The sequence below is a fragment of the Cebus imitator genome, unplaced genomic scaffold (assembly GCF_001604975.1).
Source record: "Cebus imitator isolate Cc_AM_T3 unplaced genomic scaffold, Cebus_imitator-1.0 Scaffold178, whole genome shotgun sequence".
Classification (NCBI taxonomy): domain Eukaryota; kingdom Metazoa; phylum Chordata; class Mammalia; order Primates; family Cebidae; genus Cebus; species Cebus imitator.
In genome coordinates this window covers 1,773,261-1,792,072 of record NW_016107493.1, presented here as the reverse complement: position 1 = coordinate 1,792,072, position 18,812 = coordinate 1,773,261, and the positions used below count along the sequence as shown (strand labels likewise).

General features: G+C 37.7%; 1 protein-coding gene across 3 annotated transcripts in view; it reads left to right on the top strand.

The window, feature by feature from the left end:
- Positions 1-18,812, top strand: part of SATB2 (SATB homeobox 2) — a 189,313-nt gene that overhangs the window by 103,033 nt on the left and 67,468 nt on the right. For all 3 annotated transcript variants that reach the window (XM_037744524.1, XM_017545183.2, XM_017545182.2), the window contains one exon: positions 11,631-12,103. In XM_037744524.1, the coding sequence (XP_037600452.1) occupies positions 11,631-12,103 (473 nt within the window). The remainder of the gene's footprint in view (positions 1-11,630; positions 12,104-18,812) is intronic.

Here is an 18,812-nt window from a genome sequence, read left to right as displayed (position 1 = left end):
CGATTACAAAGTTCAAAGCTGAAAAGCACTTTAGCTCCTAAGGTGCGTCGTACTTAACTGTAAATGCTATGTAAGATGCTAGGACTACAATCACATTGCCTAATGGGAGACAATTATTTAACTATTTGTCTGACTGATTATTTGAGATTATTTGATCTTGGAATCCTGAACTCCCAAGGGAATGGAGATGAATCTATAATCACCTAGAATACAAATTGGACTATGAGTTCTAACATTGGGCCTTTCAGGCTATCACCTTTCTAAATTGTATGTACCTTGGTAATTTTGATTTTTGACTCATCCGCCTTCTGGGCCAAAAGCTCTTCAGAGGTGGAGGTTTTGGGAACACGAGAACATATCCATTTTCTGTCCTCCTCAGAGTCCTGAGAGCATGGGCCCTTAAACACTGTAAATACTTAGTAAATATTAATAGAATTGGATGTAATATACATGAACTTATTTGAATATATGCACTCAGAGCGGTTTTATTTTTACACATATCATATGGGGCACTAATCATATTTGCTACCTGATCTTTCAATTGAGAGAAAAAAGAAAGAAAATCTTTGCTTGTTTAATTCATATTGCAGATGTCCTTAGAAAATTAGTAATTGGTTAGAATCATTCTATTTTTCTACTAGTTATTGAGCTAAAGACTTAACAATAGTCAATTCAGTTGAATGGGACAGTAATACCTTTATAAAGTACCAATTAGAGACCATTTGTGTAGCCTAAGATAAATACCTTTGAGGTTTTCTTAGCTAGTTTATTGAGTATTTTCCTTAATATAATGTCCTAAAAACATTCAAGTCCTATGAAAATCACAGAGACTGGTCAGAGGAAAAGAATGAATCATGAGGGGCCGGGCGCGGTGGCTCAAGCCTGTAATCCCAGCACTTTGGGAGGCCGAGGCGGGTGGATCACGAGTCAAGAGATCGAGACCATCCTGGTCAACATGGTGAAACCCCATCTCTACTAAAAATACAAAAAATTAGCTGGGCATGGTGGTGCGTGCCTGTAATCCCAGCTACTCAGGAGGCTGAGGCAGGAGAATTGCCTGAACCCAGGAGGCGGAGGTTGTGGTGAGCCGAGATTGTGCCATTGCACTCCAGCCTGGGTGACAAGAGTGAAACTCTTGTCTCAAAAAAAGAATGAATCATGAATTGATTGTTTCCTTGATTAACTTTTCTTCAGTAGGTTGAATTAAAGGATTAATACACATGGAATTCCAACTGGCAAAGGCAGAATTTTCCTAAGCAGTAATGTTAAGTTTCAACAATATGATTTTTTTTTTTTACTATCATGTGCTGAATTCACCTTAGAAATTATAGTTTTAGTTAAGAAAAAAAAGATATGATTAGATATAAGCAGCTATAACCTATATAGAACGTTATAGGAATACTTGAAATGATCAGTGATGTCAAACTGTGATAAAGCATTGTTTGAAACCAAAAGGGACAATAGTGTTCTGGTGCAGAGGGTGTAGACTAGGAAAGGCGGATAATGCTCACTTTTTCCATGGAACACAATGGGTCCTAGGAGCTTTTATTACCAAAGAAACAAGAGGTGTCCACATTTGAGTTACTTTATGGTGGATATATATGTTTCTGTGGAGGTTAATATGATGGAAAAAGGAAGCTGATAATAAGGGGAAAATACACCTAAGAAAACCAGTCATCTGGTATTATCACAATGCCGGCTGGTAGACTTTGCTTATGGGCTGTTTTATTAGGAGTTAACAAGTTGGCTCTGAATATCTTGCTCTAGGCAGTGACTTTGCAAGCAAGTTCTCAACCCAGAGACAAATTCTCTTGAACAAATTTAAAGAAAAAGAAAATCTTTGGGTTTGGTAGCTAGTTTCTTTTTCTTTTTTTTTCTTTTTTCTTTTACTCTTCAGCCCTTTCAAGCTCCTAATAATTTTTAAAAATTATATTCAGTGAACTCTTCTGGTAGTAGTTTTGTTTGTTTTAATGGTATGGGATTTATATCTGAGAGCTATAACATATTAGCTTTGGCCACTGCAATCATGCCCATGTTTGTATTAACAGAATTTTTTTTTTTTTTTGTATGATAAATTGACCTTACACCTTCAGTTATTATCTAGGAGAGAATAAACCAGAGGTATTTTCAGTGATTGGGCTTACTCAGTGTTGGCAGATGGGTTGCAATTCTGGTTTGTTGGGGAAAATTAGTATTATGTTTACCTTTTAAAAAGAAGTTAACCCAATGAAAGACTTTCGGTGGACAATGAGTTTATTGAGAATTAATGTGTAGCCCAGATTAGTGAAAGGAGAAAAAATAAGTATCAGGTGGAAGCATATAGAATTGCCATTTTTATAGGTCAAAATTGTTACATATCACCGATTTCATATAGTTCAATTATATATGAATTTGTGATTGCCCAAGATTCTCAAGGTTATCATGTTACATGAGTGTGCATACCCCATTTCATTTCTTGTTGTTTACTTGTTTCAAAGAAATACTTTCCATTTACAGAATTTATAGGGTACTTGCAAAAGCTCTCTGTTGAGTGATTCATGTCTTTCATCAGTCAGGTGGAATCCATGCTGATGACACTCATTTTGGGACAAAAGCTTGGCCTCAAGAAAAATGAGATAAAGGGAGGGGATTTATAAAAATAAATATAATCACTACATATATAGTGTAAGACATATAGATAAGACACATATATATACCTTACAGATGACTAGAATGAATTGTTAATAAATTGACAAAACATGAAGTTACAGGGGCTATCTTTTATCATCCAAGAGAAATGCACTTTAAATCATAGGCAGATGTTATGGGCCCATCTATGTGTAGCAGACAGTTAAATTGTCTGAAGCAAATATATTGATGGAGTTTTTTAAAGTTAAGATTATTCAGTACTGTATCTCTAGGGGCTGCCCTCATTCCTGGCACATAATAGTTGATAAATAAATGTTTGTAATGTTTATTATATGAATTTTAATGTAAATAATTCTATTTAAGTGATTAGTGGATTCAACTGTTGAGGAATCAGTGATTTTATCACTTTTAAAATTGACAGTCTTTTCAGTCTGTGTTACACAAAGCATACAGTAGAGGCTCAGGTTGAGCTCTTAATGACTCATCCATCCTACATGTCACATATGTGTGCCGTGTGCGCTTGTGCACACACACATGCAAATACAAAGTGAAACTTATCAGTAAGAAAGTTGATTGCTCCTGACCCAAACCCTGAAACTATTAATAACCACATGCGCCAAACTGGGTGGTTTACCTTAAGCAGCGGAATACAGTCTGCAGGGTGCTGAGGACATAGGTTTGAATTCAGTCTTCCTTTAACAGGTTTGTAACATCAAACTATTATGACATTAAAGTCAAATAATGACATTAAAGAAGCCGACTGAGCTTTGGCTTCTTTAATAAAGTGGGCATCTTAATAACCAAGTCATAGAATTGTTGTGAGAGTTAAACAATAATGTTGTGTAAAGGATTTAGCTCAGTGCTTTAACCACTGTATACATGGTAGGGCTTGGTGTTACCTGAGACATCAATACAGTTTGAAAAAGGTATGTTAGCAGTAAAAATATAAAAATTCTTACACTGATAATAAATATATTTTTTCTAAGGAAATCCATTAAAAAGTACTGTGAAACATTCAGGCCCTAGAATTTGACTTTGAGCTATGCACAGAAAAAGGAAAAAGCTAGTTTTCATTGGCCATGTGGTTTATTATTTCTTATTATGAGGCCAGAGCCAGCAGCCATAATCATTTTTGAATATTTCTAAATATCTATCTGCATTTGGACAGTTATTTGACCTAGAACACATTTTTAAATTCCCCTGGTATTAGACAAGATCATTATCTTTAAAATTGGTCTCCAAAGTTTTAGAGCATGAGGTGGGGGAGCAGGGAACCTGGAGAAGAGGTTTGTAAATTTAAGGTATTCATATGCTCGAGTATCTTTTTTCTGTGCCAATGTTTGAGTACCAATTTGAAATTGTTGATTTGATTGGCAGTTTTTTTTTTACTAAGGGTGCCAAAAGCAAGCCTATGTCCTTTTTTACATTTGCAGAATCACTTCCATTTGTAGAATTACTTTCTGAGGTTGAAGGAGTCATAGAGAAATTCTGCCATCTTTTCTTTCTTTCTTTTTTTTTTTTTTTTTTTTTTTTTTTTTTTTGGCTTATGTTCTTTTACCCAGGGTTTCTAGGAGAGGTTCTGGGGAATACTAGAGTGTTATCTTATTAAGGAATCCATTAGCACTCATTCATGCTAATCCATTTTCATTTGCATAAGCATCTTAATGGCTTAAAGAAAAATCCATAGGTCTGAGATTCTGGAAATTTCTCAGTGCAAAGCCTTTTACCCAATTAATTGCTTTCTACCCATTATAACTATGGATAAACCCCAGGGGCTATTTCACAAAAGCAACTGTGTTAAGGTTTGCATGAAAATACTAGAATCATAGCTCTAGAAATATTATCTATCCTTTTAGCAGTGTTGATAAACTTGCAAGAGCAATACTGTAATTACTACTGCTATTGCCACTGTATAAACAACTATTTTTCTTGTAATGGGGAGTTTCACAGAGATGTCTAAGGGCAGTCTTAAATTCCTGCTGAAGAGTAAAGAGCAGAAACAAGTATTCTGAGAAAGAGAATTGTTTTAAAACAGTACTTTTAAAGATGCTCTCAGGTAAGTAACCTGGAAGGTTACTTTAAGACCACATTACAGGTAATCCTCTCCATTTTACAGAAAATCCCCAGATCACTCATCTAGTTACAACCCAGGCCTTTGAAATTTCAGTTTTGTACGTGTGTGTGTATTATTTTATTTTTTGAGTGTTGAAAATGTTCTTGTAACCTAAAATATATAAATATATGTCAGGGATTTATAATATTTAAAACAAATACTTGGCTTCCTAGATGTACCATAAAAGGTGTGTTAAATAAAACAAGATTTTTGGACCAAATATGTTTTAATCGTTATGCAGGTAAATTCCCAAGGGAGGAGGGTAACTTTTTCATCTATGAACAACTAGTCACAGGCAGCAGTTGTGAGCATCTGAATAGCGAATGGTCATAGGGTGCTCTTGGTTAGAGCATCATTGCTGTGAACTTGCTGACGTTATAGGAGTTTCTGAAATTCTGATACAGGGCTACAAAGGCCCTACCTACTTTAGAGTTAAATGGAATCCCGGAAGCTTAGAGGGTGGTTAGATAATGGTTGGCCATTTCTTGCAGTTTTCACTCAGTCCCAGGAATCTCGAAGGAATGTGTAAGATCCTCTTAGAACTCAGAGTTTCCCAGAGACCTGAGCAGACTCCAGATCTGAACTGTTTATCTGGAAGTCCCCTGGACTGGTACCCTTCCCCAGATGTTAAAATAGCTCCCAGAAGTCTCACAGCTACTGAACATAGAAGCATTTGAGCCCCCTTTGCCTTGACGGTTCCTTAAACTGTGTCCTGTTTGGGGACTCATATTAGAAGCTAGAGGCAATTCCCTCTCCAGTACTTACCTTCACAGCTTCAGCCACAGTAGAATCAAGTTCACTGTGAATTAAATTTCAGCTCTTATTCAGAGCCCTGGGGCAGTTGTGAGGTTTTTGTTTGTTTGTTTAGTTAGTTAGTTAGTTTTGAAGCAGTCTTGCTCTGTCACCCAGGCTGGAGTGCAGTGGCAAAATCTCAACTCATTGCAACCTCTGCCTCTCAGATTCAAGTGATTCTCCTGCCTCAACCACCTAAGTAGCTGGGATTACAGGCGTGACCCACTACACCTGGCTAATTTTTGTGTTTTTAGTAGAGACCAGATTTCACCACGTTGGTCAGGCTGGTCTTGAGCTCCTGATCTCAAGTGATCCGCCCTCCTCGGCCTTCCAAAGTGATGGGATTACAGGCATGAGCCACCACGCCCAGACAGCAGTTGTTTTTACTCTTTCTTTAATAAGTAAGCATGTTGCCTTTATCAGAATATTTTCTATAGTGAATGTTAACATTGCTTTCACCATCAGAGACAGCACTGCCTTTTATCCTTCATTTTTTCCAGGATTTCTTTTTCTTTTTTTTTTTCTTTTTTTTTTGACATGGAGTCTTAGTCTTGCTCTGTCACCCAGGCCGCAGTGCAATGGCATGGTCTCGGCTCATTGCAACCTCCACCTCCTGGGTTCAAGCGATTCTCCTGCCTCAGCCTCCCTAGGAGCTGGGATTACAGGTGCCCGCCACCATGCCCAGCTAGTTTTTGTATTTTTAGTAGAGGCGGGGTTTTACCCTGTTGGCCAGACTGGTCTTGAACTCCTGACCTTGTGGTCTGCCCGCCTCAGCCTCCCAAAGTACTGGGATTACAGGCGTGAGCCACTGTGCCTGGCCTTTTTCCAGGATTTCTGATCTGCTAAATACTGCAAAGGTAAGATGACCCTTAGGGCCAAGGTGTTCTTTTTGGTCTTGTTTAGTTTAAGACAGACTTAATATGATGCTTTCCATTACACCATGAAAAAGCAAGAACACAAAACCAGGCACTGCTTTTAGGTCTGTGTTTCAGACGTTGTGCCTCCTTTCAAATTAATTTAAAAGAAAGAAGGTAAAGGAAGGGAGAGGGGAAAGGAAAGAAGAGAAAGAGAGAGAAAAGAAGGAAGGTAGGAAGGGAGAGAGGGAGGAAAGAAGGAGAAAAATAAAGCTCAGGCTCAATTTCCCATTGCAGCTTGGCACATCCTGATGCACCCTCTTTTTTAAGCATCTGTACTTCACTTGCTGTGACTTAAGAGGCTTAAAACATTATTCTGATATTATTTTTATGAGAGTGGCAGTAAGAACTAAATTAAAATGTTCTCAATTTAGGCAAAGTTAGCCAGACACAGTGGCTCATGCCTGTAATCCCAGCACTTCAGGAGGCTGAGGCGAGTGGATCACTTGAGGTCAGAAGTTTGAGACTAGCCTGGCCAACATGGTGAAACCTTCATTTCCACTAAAAATACAAAAATTAGCTGGGCACAGTGGCACATGCTTGTAACCCCAACTACTCAGGAGGCTGAGGCATGAAAATCACTTGAACCCAGGAGGCAGAGGTTGCAGTGAGATGAGATCACATTACTGCACTTCATCCTGGATAATGGAGTGAGACTTTGTCTAAAAAAAAAAAAAAAAAAGGTAAAACCTATGTAAATGGTTTTTGAAATTGTGTTCTGTCTCGGTCATTGGAGATGCAACCCTTTGATGAGCATTTGATCCTTAAGCATTCTTAAAGTTGGAATGATAATTTTTTTATTCTTGGGAGTAAAGAACTTGGCTTTTATTGGTAGAGCTGTTAGGGAATGAAAAACATAAAGGGTGACTAGTCTCATAGGCAGAATTTTAAAACTGGCAGCCATGGGCAGATCTAGTTTTTAGAAATGTTTTGTTTGGCTTTTATTGTATTCTGAAGTGGAATTAGTTGCTAATACTTAAAAATTAGGAGATACCATGTAAAATCCAGACTTTTTGTTTTCTTGAAAAAAAAATCTAATTGTGCAGGGCACAGTGGCTCATGTCTGTAATCCCAGCACTTTGGGAGGCTGAGGAGGGTAGATCACGAGGTCAAGAGATGGAGACCATCCTGGCCAACATGGTGAAACCCCGTCTCTACTAAAAATACAAAAAAATTAGCTGGGCATGGTGGCGTGCACCCGTAGTCCCAGCTACTCAGGAGGCGGAGGCAGGAGAATCTCTTGAACCCGGGAGGTGGAGGTTGCAGTGAGCTGAGATCAAGTCACTTCACTCCAGCCTGGCAACAGAGGGAGACTCTGTCTCAAAAAAAAAAAAAAAAAAAAAAAAAAAAAAAAATCTAAAGAAACGGCAATATAAGAAAGCCACAGGCCGGGTACAGTGACTCATGCCTGTAATATCAGCACTGTAAGATGCTGAGGCAGGCGGATCAGGAGGTCAAGAGATCAACATGGTAACACTCCGTCTTCACTAAAAATACAAAAATTAGCTGGGCAAGTTGGTGCGCGCCTGTAGACCCGACTACTTGGTGGGCTGAGGCAGGAGAATCGCTTGGGTGACAGAGTGAGACTGCATCTCAAAACAAACAAACAAACAAAAATTAGGCAGAAACTGGCTGAGGTAAGATAGTGATTGCTACCATTGAAATGGATAGACTTTCCTTCACCTAGCTCTTCTGTAGCTGGCTTTTCTGGCTGTTATCTACTTGAACAGGTAGGTATTTGCATTTGCAGTTTCTTCATTAATGTTTACTAAGTAGTTAGTACTTCATGGTGTTACTAAGGATGTAGTATGTTGCTATTTCTCTACAGGATACTTCCATAGTTACTCTTCTTAACTATAAGAATTTAGAAGGATCTACCTGGATGCTCAAAAGGATAGAATGATTATATATAACCTAAAAGAATAGGGACTGACATTATTCAGACTCTTATTGCACCAATTTGTATAGGTTTCAGGGAGCTCTGATGTTTATGCTTAATTGTGTACATGATTTTGACTAGATCTAGGAATGAAGTGTTTTTTAATTATGTGATTTAGATATATCTCAAGAAGCTAAACTCACTCAAGTGTAATTAAATTGTTGAAAAATGAAAATACCTGCATTTTTGAAAATTAACATTTTTTTCAAAGAATGCATTCTAGAGGAGGATGATTCTATGTTTTTTAGGTAGAAAATGAAATAGATGGCTGGGCACAGTGGCTTACGCCTATAATCCCCGCACTTAGGGAAGCCAACGTGGTTGGATCACCTGAGGTCAGGAGTTTGAGACTAGCCTGGTCAACTTGGGTGAAATCCCATCTCTGTTAAAAATACAAAAATCAGTTGGGTATGGTGGTGGCGCATGCCTGTGATCCCAGTTACTAAGTAGGCTGAAGTATGAGAATTACTTGAACCCGGGAGACAGAGGTTGCAGTGAGCGGAGATCATACCACTGTATGCCATCTTGGGTGACAGAGTGAGACTCAGTCTCAAACCCCTCCCCCCCCACAAAAAATGAAATAGATTATTTGCTTACTAACTACCTGAAAACATAATTTAATATCTGAATTTATCTTTACTTTGACTGAATTAAAAGCAAATAAACAAGCAAAAGTGAATCAAGTATTTAACTGAAACCAAACATTTGTCTATAAGATTTTACTTTGGAAGCAGTTCATGGTCTCTTTACCTTTTTCTTTTCAGTGAGGAAATTATGATGGTAATTCTTGTTCTATGGAAACTGTTAGATTATGTTATCTGATAGCTCCATTTGCTTGGTTTGGTTTTAAGACTATGTACTTTAAAGTTTAATTAATACAATAATGGAAAAGGTTTACGTTTAGAAGATGAGTAAAAAAAATTAGCTTGAATCTTATGAAGGAAAGGTGACATGTAAAACAAATAAATTACATTGTAAGGGTTAGGCTGGGTGCAGTGGCTCATGCCTGTATTCCCAGCACTTTGGGAAGCCAAGGTGGGCGGATCACCTGAGGCCAGGAGTTCAAGACAACCTGGCCAACATGGTGAAACCCTGTCTCTACTAAAAATACAAAAATATTAGCTGGGTGTGGTGACACATGTCAGTAATCCCAGTGACTTGGGAGGCTGAGACAGGAGTACCACTTGAATCTGGGAGGTGGAGACTGCAGTGAGCTGAGATGGAGCCATTGCACTACAAATGGGCAACAAGAGCCTGGGCAACAAGACTGAAACTGTGTCTCAAAAACAAACAAACATTGTAAGGATTAAGTTAGAAATTGAGCCCTAACATAAGTTGAAGTAAACTTTTGACTTATTTGGGAGATTTTAGGAATGTTAAGCAGAATTCAGGTTTTGTTTTTTTTTTTTTTTTGAGATGGAGTCTCACTCTGTCACCCAGGCTGGAGTGCAGTGGTGCGATCTCCACTCCCTGCAACAAGTGATTCTCCTGACTCAGCCTCCCAAATATCTGGGATTACAGGTGCATGCAATCATGCCTGGATAATTTTTGTATTTTTAGTAGAGATGGGGTTTTGCTGTGTTGGCCAGACTGGCTTCAAACTCCTGACTTCAGGTGATCCACCTGCCTCAGTGTCCTAAAATGCTGGGATTACAGGTGTGAGTTCAACCGTCCCTGGCTGAACTCAGTTTTTTTAAAAAAAGCAGGAAAAAGCACTATACATGTCTAAATATAAGGTGATACCAAGACTTGGCTGTTAATGTGTTTTCTCAATGAGATACTTTGCACGCATAAAACTTGTAGACATGGATATAAAATAGTTAAATATCTACCCACATTTTAATGTATTCATTTACTTCCACACATACATTTTTAAAATCACATATTACATAAAATATTAATTTAGAAATATTACTTTATTTCACCCTTACAGTTCATTGATTTTATTCAGATGCTTCACATGTGGCTTGGCACCAGTGTTTGTCATCACCAACTCCCCTGTTTTGAGTCATCTCACGCAGTTGTCCAGCACACATCATTTCTACCTAAATTTTTTGAGACTCAGTGTTTTTTGGTAAAAACGTGATTCTGTCACTGTTAACTATATGCCAAACCACATGTGCTCTTTGCATAATAGGGGGACAATTTTTTTTAATCTGTTCTATAGGTGAATATGTTTGATCTCTAGCTTCTTAAAGTTATCTTTAATGTACTTTTGCATAATTATATCCAGCATTTGCAATTATAAGAAGTAATTGCAAAATGTATATGGAATTTTTGCTTTCAAAAGGATATCTTGTTAAATTATATTATACCTATAAGCATTTAAAACTAATAATGATGGGATTCTTTCAACCCTATTTCTTTTCTCTAAACCAAGCTTTGTTTTTCATGATAGAGTAATATAGAGACTTGGATAAGGATTTGGCTATGAGGTGACTCTGTCTTTCCTGAGACATTATCTTAGGGAAAGAAAAATACTTGCCTTATGCTTTTACATGTATGATACTTTCTTTTCCCTTTCAAGTTTATTCTTGAAATCTTTATTAAAGTGTAATGTGATGTAATAAAGCAGATAACCTGGAGAGGGGGAGAACTTCATTTAATGGCAAGTTGAGGTGATATTATTAATTTTGTGATTTTTTTTCTTATCTGAGTGCATATCACAATGTTTAAAATACCAGTTTCTTATAGAAACATTTCTATCAAAAAGCAAATGAATCAATAAATGGATATACGATGTGGTAGATATTTTTTAAAGAACATTTCCATAGTTGTATAACAATATTTATGTGAGATTTTTACTAGAAGGTAGCACTTAATTTGGCAGGAGATGTTGTCCTTGTCATTTCCTGATAACTATTAATTGCATGCTACAGAAGCTAAGAACAGCTAGTGCTTCTATATCAAAGGGTGATTGGCGGGGATGATAGAGCTTGGGCATCCAGGAGGATTTAGAACAGTCATTGGTTTCTGTCTTGGCTATTTAATGAAATACTTATTTTTAAGAATTTTAACAAATTGAAGTCACAAATACTTTTACTGTCACGTGTTCCATGAAAAAAATCTATTGTAACACTTTGCAGGAAAAAAATATCACTTTTATCCTGGAACTTCCATCATTGTATGCAAAAATGTTTATGTTATTAACATACCAAAAGTATGATAATTCAGTTCTACACATATTAGCAATACATTGTACCAATGAAAATAATTATGAATTATCATTGTTATCTCTTAACAGTGGAAAGAGTGGAACGAGAAAACCTTTCAGACTATTGTGTTCTGGGCCAGCGTCCAATGCATTTACCAAATATGAACCAGCTGGCATCCCTGGGGAAAACCAACGAACAGTCTCCTCACAGCCAAATCCATCACAGTACTCCAATCAGAAACCAAGTGCCCGCATTACAGCCCATCATGAGCCCTGGTCTTCTTTCTCCCCAGCTCAGTCCACAACTTGTAAGGCAACAAATAGCCATGGCCCATCTGATAAACCAACAGATTGCCGTTAGCCGGCTTCTGGCTCACCAGCATCCTCAAGCCATCAACCAGCAGTTCCTGAACCATCCACCCATCCCCAGAGCGGTTAAACCAGAGCCAACTAACTCTTCCGTGGAAGTCTCTCCAGATATCTACCAGCAAGTCAGAGATGAGCTGAAGAGGGCCAGTGTGTCCCAAGCTGTCTTTGCAAGAGTGGCATTCAACCGCACACAGGTACAATTAGCATTGAACGCTGTAATTAACAATAATACCAGGGACAGAATTGAGATAGGTCATAATTATTTTTATCTCTTTAAAAAGTTTTATGGATCTCAGCACATATAATTAGATTAATTAATAATCCTTAGTTCATGAAACGCTATCACCATTGATCCATGCATGACCTGATTAATTAATTAACCGATTAATTTTAATAATGTAATAGACATCTTTGAATCCAACATGCAACTCAGGACCCCAAATGTTACTAATGGCTTGGGTATGTACTCTCTCATCCTCTCCATTTATTGTTCCCAGATGTAACTCTGATCTTGAATTTTGTGATTATCACTCTCTTGCTGGTTTCCTTTTAAAACAAGTTATAAAACTATGCTACTCAATCTATTTTTTTCCCTTGGTTTTGAACTTTATAATAGAAATAAAATTATATTTTATAATTATATAAGTAAAGTTTTATTTAAAAATCTATAAAAATCCTTCAAAACATACAAGTTTGGTTTGAGATATTGATAAAATGATAATGGATAGCTTACTTTTATTTTTAATGTTTGAGAGAATTATATGCTAATATAACATTAAGTATTGAAAACGTAAACAGTTAATTCATGTATGTCTTATTTTATTGAGGGTGCTTATATGTAAGACATTGTTTTCCTCCAGTAGTTCTTAAACTGGAGTATGCATCAGAATCACCTGGAGAGCTATGAAAACACGGAGTGCTGTGCCTTGTCCCATAGTTTCTTATTGAGTAAGTCTGAGGTTGGATTCAGGAATTAATATTCCTAACAAAACCCCAGGTGATGCTGATGGCACTGGTCTGGGGCCACATGTTGAGAAACACTTACCTAGCCCTTATATGAGTAAGAACAAAGCAAATGTGCATAACCTCAGGGAGCTGGTGATCTGGTGGTGAAAACCGTGTAACCAGATAACTAGAGTAAAATGTGAAGTGTGATGAGTAATGTGGGAGAGTATAAGCAATGATTGCAGTGGAGGTTCATGGCGAGCTGGAGGTGAGGAATACTTCCAGGAGAATGAATATGGTAAGCCTTCAAGAAAACAGTAGGTTAAAGTTTCAGTACCCTGGTAAATGCAAGGCAAGAAGCTAAGCTCTGTGTAGATGCAAAGAGGAAAAAGATAATGGGCAAGCACTTATGTAAACAACACACTAGAGTATTAGGTTGTCAAGGGATTAGACCTTGAAGGATAAATAAAGCACAGCAGCCAAAGATGAAGAAGAAGAAGAGTATTATTTTAAGCTAAAGAAATTCATAGGAAAAATGTTGAGTTAAAAAATGCAGGAATAATTTGAAGACATAAAACAACTCATTTCTCAGAAAAACCCTGTGAATGTACAGAATGTAGGAATGCCTTCATTATCTGATATCTGTTCACAGATACATGATAACACACACTATAGATGGACCTTACAAATATAAGAAAGCATGCTGGATTGAAACTCCAATAGTTTGGAAGATGCAGGAATGTTTCCAAATTTAATGATTATTTCAAAAGTTAAGAGGCTGGGCATGGTGGCTCATGTCTGTAGTCCCAGCACTTTGGGAGGCTGAGATAGGCATATCACTTGAGGTCAGGAGTTCAAGACCAGCGTGGCCAACATGGTGAAACCCCATCTCTACTAAAACAAAACAAAACAATTAGCTGGGCGAGGTTGTGCATACCTGTAGTCTTAGCTACTCAGCAGGGTGAAGCAGGGGAGAATCACTTGACCCCAGGAGGTGGAGGTTGCAGTGAGCCTAGATTGTGCCACTACATTCCAGGGTAGGCTACAGAGCAAGACTCCATCTCAAAAAAAAAAAACTTAAGTGAAAACTCTCACCGGAAAGAAATCTGATAAACATTGGTAAGCTGGATTTCCTAATGCAAGTTAACGCTCAAAGAATGCACCTAAATGAAATCTTATACCGGTTATAAATATTTTTTGTTTATCAGTGGTTCATTGTTAAAGAGAGTCTGCGTACTTTTGGTTTCCACTTCTTTTGCAAGAAAGCATTGAGGTACGAATTTTGTGGATACTCTTTAAGCAATGCTACATGAGTTAAATAGACAGTGTTTTTAAGTCAGTCAATACTTTTTTCCTCTCTTTATTTAAAAGTGTGTTGGGTCTCTGGTTGAATTGAAATGTATTTCTGTTATGTAGGCAACTTTAATTTTTATTAGTTTTCAAATTGTCCTATGATTAATGAGACATTGAAAAATGAGTTTTTGTTAATGGTTGGGATTTTCCTACTGGCCTCATGTGGCAAGTTGTGGTTTATCTCTCATTATATATATTCTACCTTTTCATGGGAAAAACTTCTAATTTTGGTGTAAAGATATTTGTTATATTTTCTTGCAAAGAGTTGTTATCAATTTGCAAGTATAAAAACTGTAAGTATAGTTGGTAGTTGATAAGAAAGGTAGGTAATAAAATGTAAAAGGGAGGGCACAGATTGAAAAAGGTCTTGAGTGCCGTGACAAGAGCGCTGAACTTTAACAGGCAGTGGAAACCATCTAAGGTCTTATGTAGGAATGTGCTGTGCTCAACCATCTGAATTAGATCTTACAGAGGGTTGATAGCAAGAGGGTAGGAATTTGATTTAGGAAGCTGCTGCAAGTATCCAGCTGAAATGTAAGGAGGTTTTGAACTAGACTGGTGGGCAGGGTACAGAGAAGAAACATTTTGGAAATAAAATTGACAGAAAGTATATGAATGGATAAAGAGAGGAGTAGAGCTGACACCGAGCTTCAATCCCAATGACTGAGAATAAAGGTATAATTATGAAGAGAATCGAGGAATACATGGAAAGAGTGGTTGGAATAAGTTTAAAGCCATCATTTTAGGTAGGGTTATTTTGATGTTGAAGTGCTGGCCGACTTCTTAAGTGAAAATGTGCAACAGTCATTGAAAATAGGAGTTTGGCACTAGAGATTGTTATCAGTGCTAGAGAAAGAGATTAGAAATTGTGTCACAGGGCCTGGGACAGGAAATGGTAGAGTCAGCGTATGGAAGGGGAGAATCCACCACTATTGCCCAGCAGCACCAGCCCTAGGAAAGAGAGACAGAAGAAATGCCAGGAGATGGGGACAGGTAGAGGTGGAAGAATAGGGACATACACAGTAGTGAGAGTAAAGAGGACATGTGTGGGGAGTTTCCAGAAGAAGACTTGCCTACTTGTGGAAAGCTAAGAAGTTAAGAGAGAGAGGCTTAAAACCATGTCATGAGATTTGGCAGTTGGTTGGAAGAAGACTGGTAAAATTTAGAGTGTAATTTCATTGGAGTGATGAGGACAGGAATCAGAATTCAGGAGTTAAGGAGTGATTAGCTGTTGAGGATGCTAATGTACTTAAGAAGTTAAGTACATGACACTTCCCAAAATTTGATGTTGAAAGGGAGGCTAGAAGTGGATGGGCAGTTTGGATGTGATGGGGGTCAATTTGAGATCACGGGATTTAGGAGGTAGTTTGGGGCCTCACAGCATGAACTAGGGATGGTACCAATCATTGTGATTTGCTAACGGTCTTCTGCAGCGCTGAAACTGCAGGACTGGGAGCAAGGAAGAAACACAGTGGGATTGTTTGAGGTTTGCTGCTGATATTTTAGGTATGGCAGGAGACCAAGAGAGGTGAAATCTCTTGCTCCCTTGACTCTTAGCTAATTTATACATTCTAATATTGAAAGAGTCTTTTAACATCACTTGAGAATGAGTTCAGAGGTCCTAACAGACTCTCACATGTTCCAGACATCACTCCTCCACTTTCTCTTGTCATTCAAAGTACTCAGGCAATATTTGTGTGTCCATAGTTATCTGGACTGGAGTTATGAAAGGCTCTGATACTTTTGAGTAAGTCTGTTGCATACTACTGCAAAATAAAAATTGGAAGGATCTATCTTTTGGCTCTGTATTTTGCAATTCTCCCTTCTCTCGTTCTTTCTCTCTCAATCTCTCTTTCTCTCTCTCTCAATCTCTCTTTCTCTCTCTCTCTCTGTGTGTGTGTGTGTGTGTGTGTGTGTGTGTGTGTTCTTTCGTCTCTCATTCATGTGCATGAATAGGCATTTCATGTCTAGCCACGTTTTATTGCCTAGTTATGTATACAGCTTCTTTGACTAAGGATAAAATTGAAAGCATAGTTGTATTACTTTGGATTTTAGAAGCAAACACAGTATACATTTTATCCAAGTAGCATGAAGCATGAGAGAAAACTCACAATGAGGTAAAATAAAGACAGACCATATTGGTGAGAGGATATACTTTGCCAAGGCCCTAGACTCCTGGAGGTCTGTCTTCTCCCATATAATCCTTTTTGTCTATTTTTATGGATTAATGATTTTTCTTTGGCATTGCCATCTTTGAAGTGCCAAGTTATAAAAGGTCTAATTGAAGCATGGAACACATTTTATTATTTTCCTCCTGCCATTAAATTTGTAAGATGGCTACACCCAGAAAGAAACATTCACTTTCAATCAACATGAGCTTGAGTTCATGGGCCAGCCTTGAGGATATCAAATGGAAACTGCATAGGAATGTATGAGTATTTCCTTTTAAAATTCTGCTTTTAATTTGGGAAAGCTTTTCAGCCCTCTGGGATCATAACCTGTTGTGTATAAAGCCCAACCTAATCAAGGTAGATGGTATTGACAGAATGACATGGTTTGAACTTAAGCAGGAGGTCAGCAGGCAGATTGTTTTTTGCTGTATGTACTGTAGTCACTAACAGCAGGACAGGGCAGCTGGTTTTACCAGCAGCATTGTTAAATGGAAAATATGGTATATTATGCCCCATGGAACCAACCATAGGTTTTCCAAATGTTTAGACTTTTTTGAGTGAAGTCAGACATTTATGGATGATATAATAACTTGCCAGCTAGAATAAACAAAAATAAACATTGTAGCATATCCTCAGTCAATTGAATATTTTCCAGAAATAGTTCATGATTTCTGTTATTCATATATTATCAAATTCAATAAAAAGCATTTTAATGCATTTTGTCACCTTATACTTTGTGTTCCTGGATTTGTGTTTCATGATTTTACTAAGAACAAATCTAATGTGTGTATGTGTGTGTGTGTGTGTCTGTGTGTGTGCAACTGTATATAAAATAATATGCAAACATTTACAAATAAAGCTAGAACTGTTAAAAAAAAAAAAAAAAAACTTCCCAGTTTTTCTTGTTTAAGACTTCCAGATGAAAAACTTAAATTCATAATAAATAACATTTCAAATGTCAGTTCTCCAAAGAGAAACTATTAATTACCTTGTTATGGCTGATTCATTGTCACCATATCATTTGATTATGTGAAATAACATAATTAAGAGAATAGAGCCGTATTTTCAAGAGCTCCTTTTTAGTTTATTTTTATTTTAATAAATATGTCTTTTAAGAACATAAAATGTATTTGTTTGATAACATGATGCCCTGTCCACACTTTATGACAAGGTCATGGCATCTGCTGGAGTCAGAGATAGACAGCCTTCTGCCGATATGATTTTATTTTTTATTGCTTTATTTTTTTTATCCTTACATTTCTCTTTTGGTTTGCTAACAAAAATACATACTGTCTAAACTAAGAACATAAAATTGAGTCATTTGTTCTGGGCCGGGGATACAGCACGTTAGAGGTCGTGCAATGCCAGGATATGGGATCTTCACGACGGGCCTGGGACTCGTGTGTTTCTAGACATGGTATAGCAGAGCCTTGTGTCCTGTCTGTTCCATCAGGGTGGTCATTATGATCTTATATAAAATACATCCTGAATATCACCACTGTTTTTTTTTTTTTTCACTAGTCTTTTGAAGATAAGATTAGCCCTGCTTTCTCTGTCTCTGAAAACTTTTAGGGCAAATGAGACCCAGTGAAAACAGTAAGGTGAAAGTGATAAGGCATTTTCTGACCTGGCCGTTAATATTAAGGCAATCCCATGATGTATTTCTAAGCACTTTAACCTGTGGCCACAAAGTGAGATGGATGGTTATACATCAGAGGAGGCTCAGGCAGATGACATGCCTGCTCTGTTTTTGATGCTCCCCTACCCATACCCCTCCCATGGTTTTACTTCCGAAAATCTAAGTCTGTTGTTAGGCTCTTCTGTTAAAGGGCTCTCCTCAGTTTGGGATGCTGTCAGAGATGGAAATGCTTACCACTGTCTGATGGGTCCAGGAGGATGAAAACAGTGCAGTTCCCGGCCTCCTCAACTTCTGCTCCAGAGCGCTCTGCAGGGCCAGGCTGAAGCTGGGAATTTGCTTGTGTTTCTTCTCTTCCCTGACCTGCTTCTCACACTCCCTCAGCAGTTTTGTTTGCAAGTCCTTCTTAATAAACCACTTGCATGGCAGTCTCTGAGGATCTGTGTTTTATCCCAGGTTATAAATCTATGCCATTTCTAGTCTAATTGGTCATGCCATGGGGTAGTAGTTTGAGTAAAACCTATCTATAGTTTTATGTCCACTCTCTGCAAACCAAAAGCCATATGTTATTATGGAACTAGTATAGGATTTTTTACTCCTTTCTTTTGAAAATATCAACAGTATTATTGTTTAAAACCTACACCCCCCATAGCTCTGCAATTCAATGGACCAATATTGATATCGTCCAGACTGACTTATGATTGAATGTGGGGAGAGAGAGAGAGAGAATGAATAAAAATGAGACAGAAAAAGATGCTGGATTTAAGGCCTTGTGAGAGTGCCAAATTTGACGTAAAT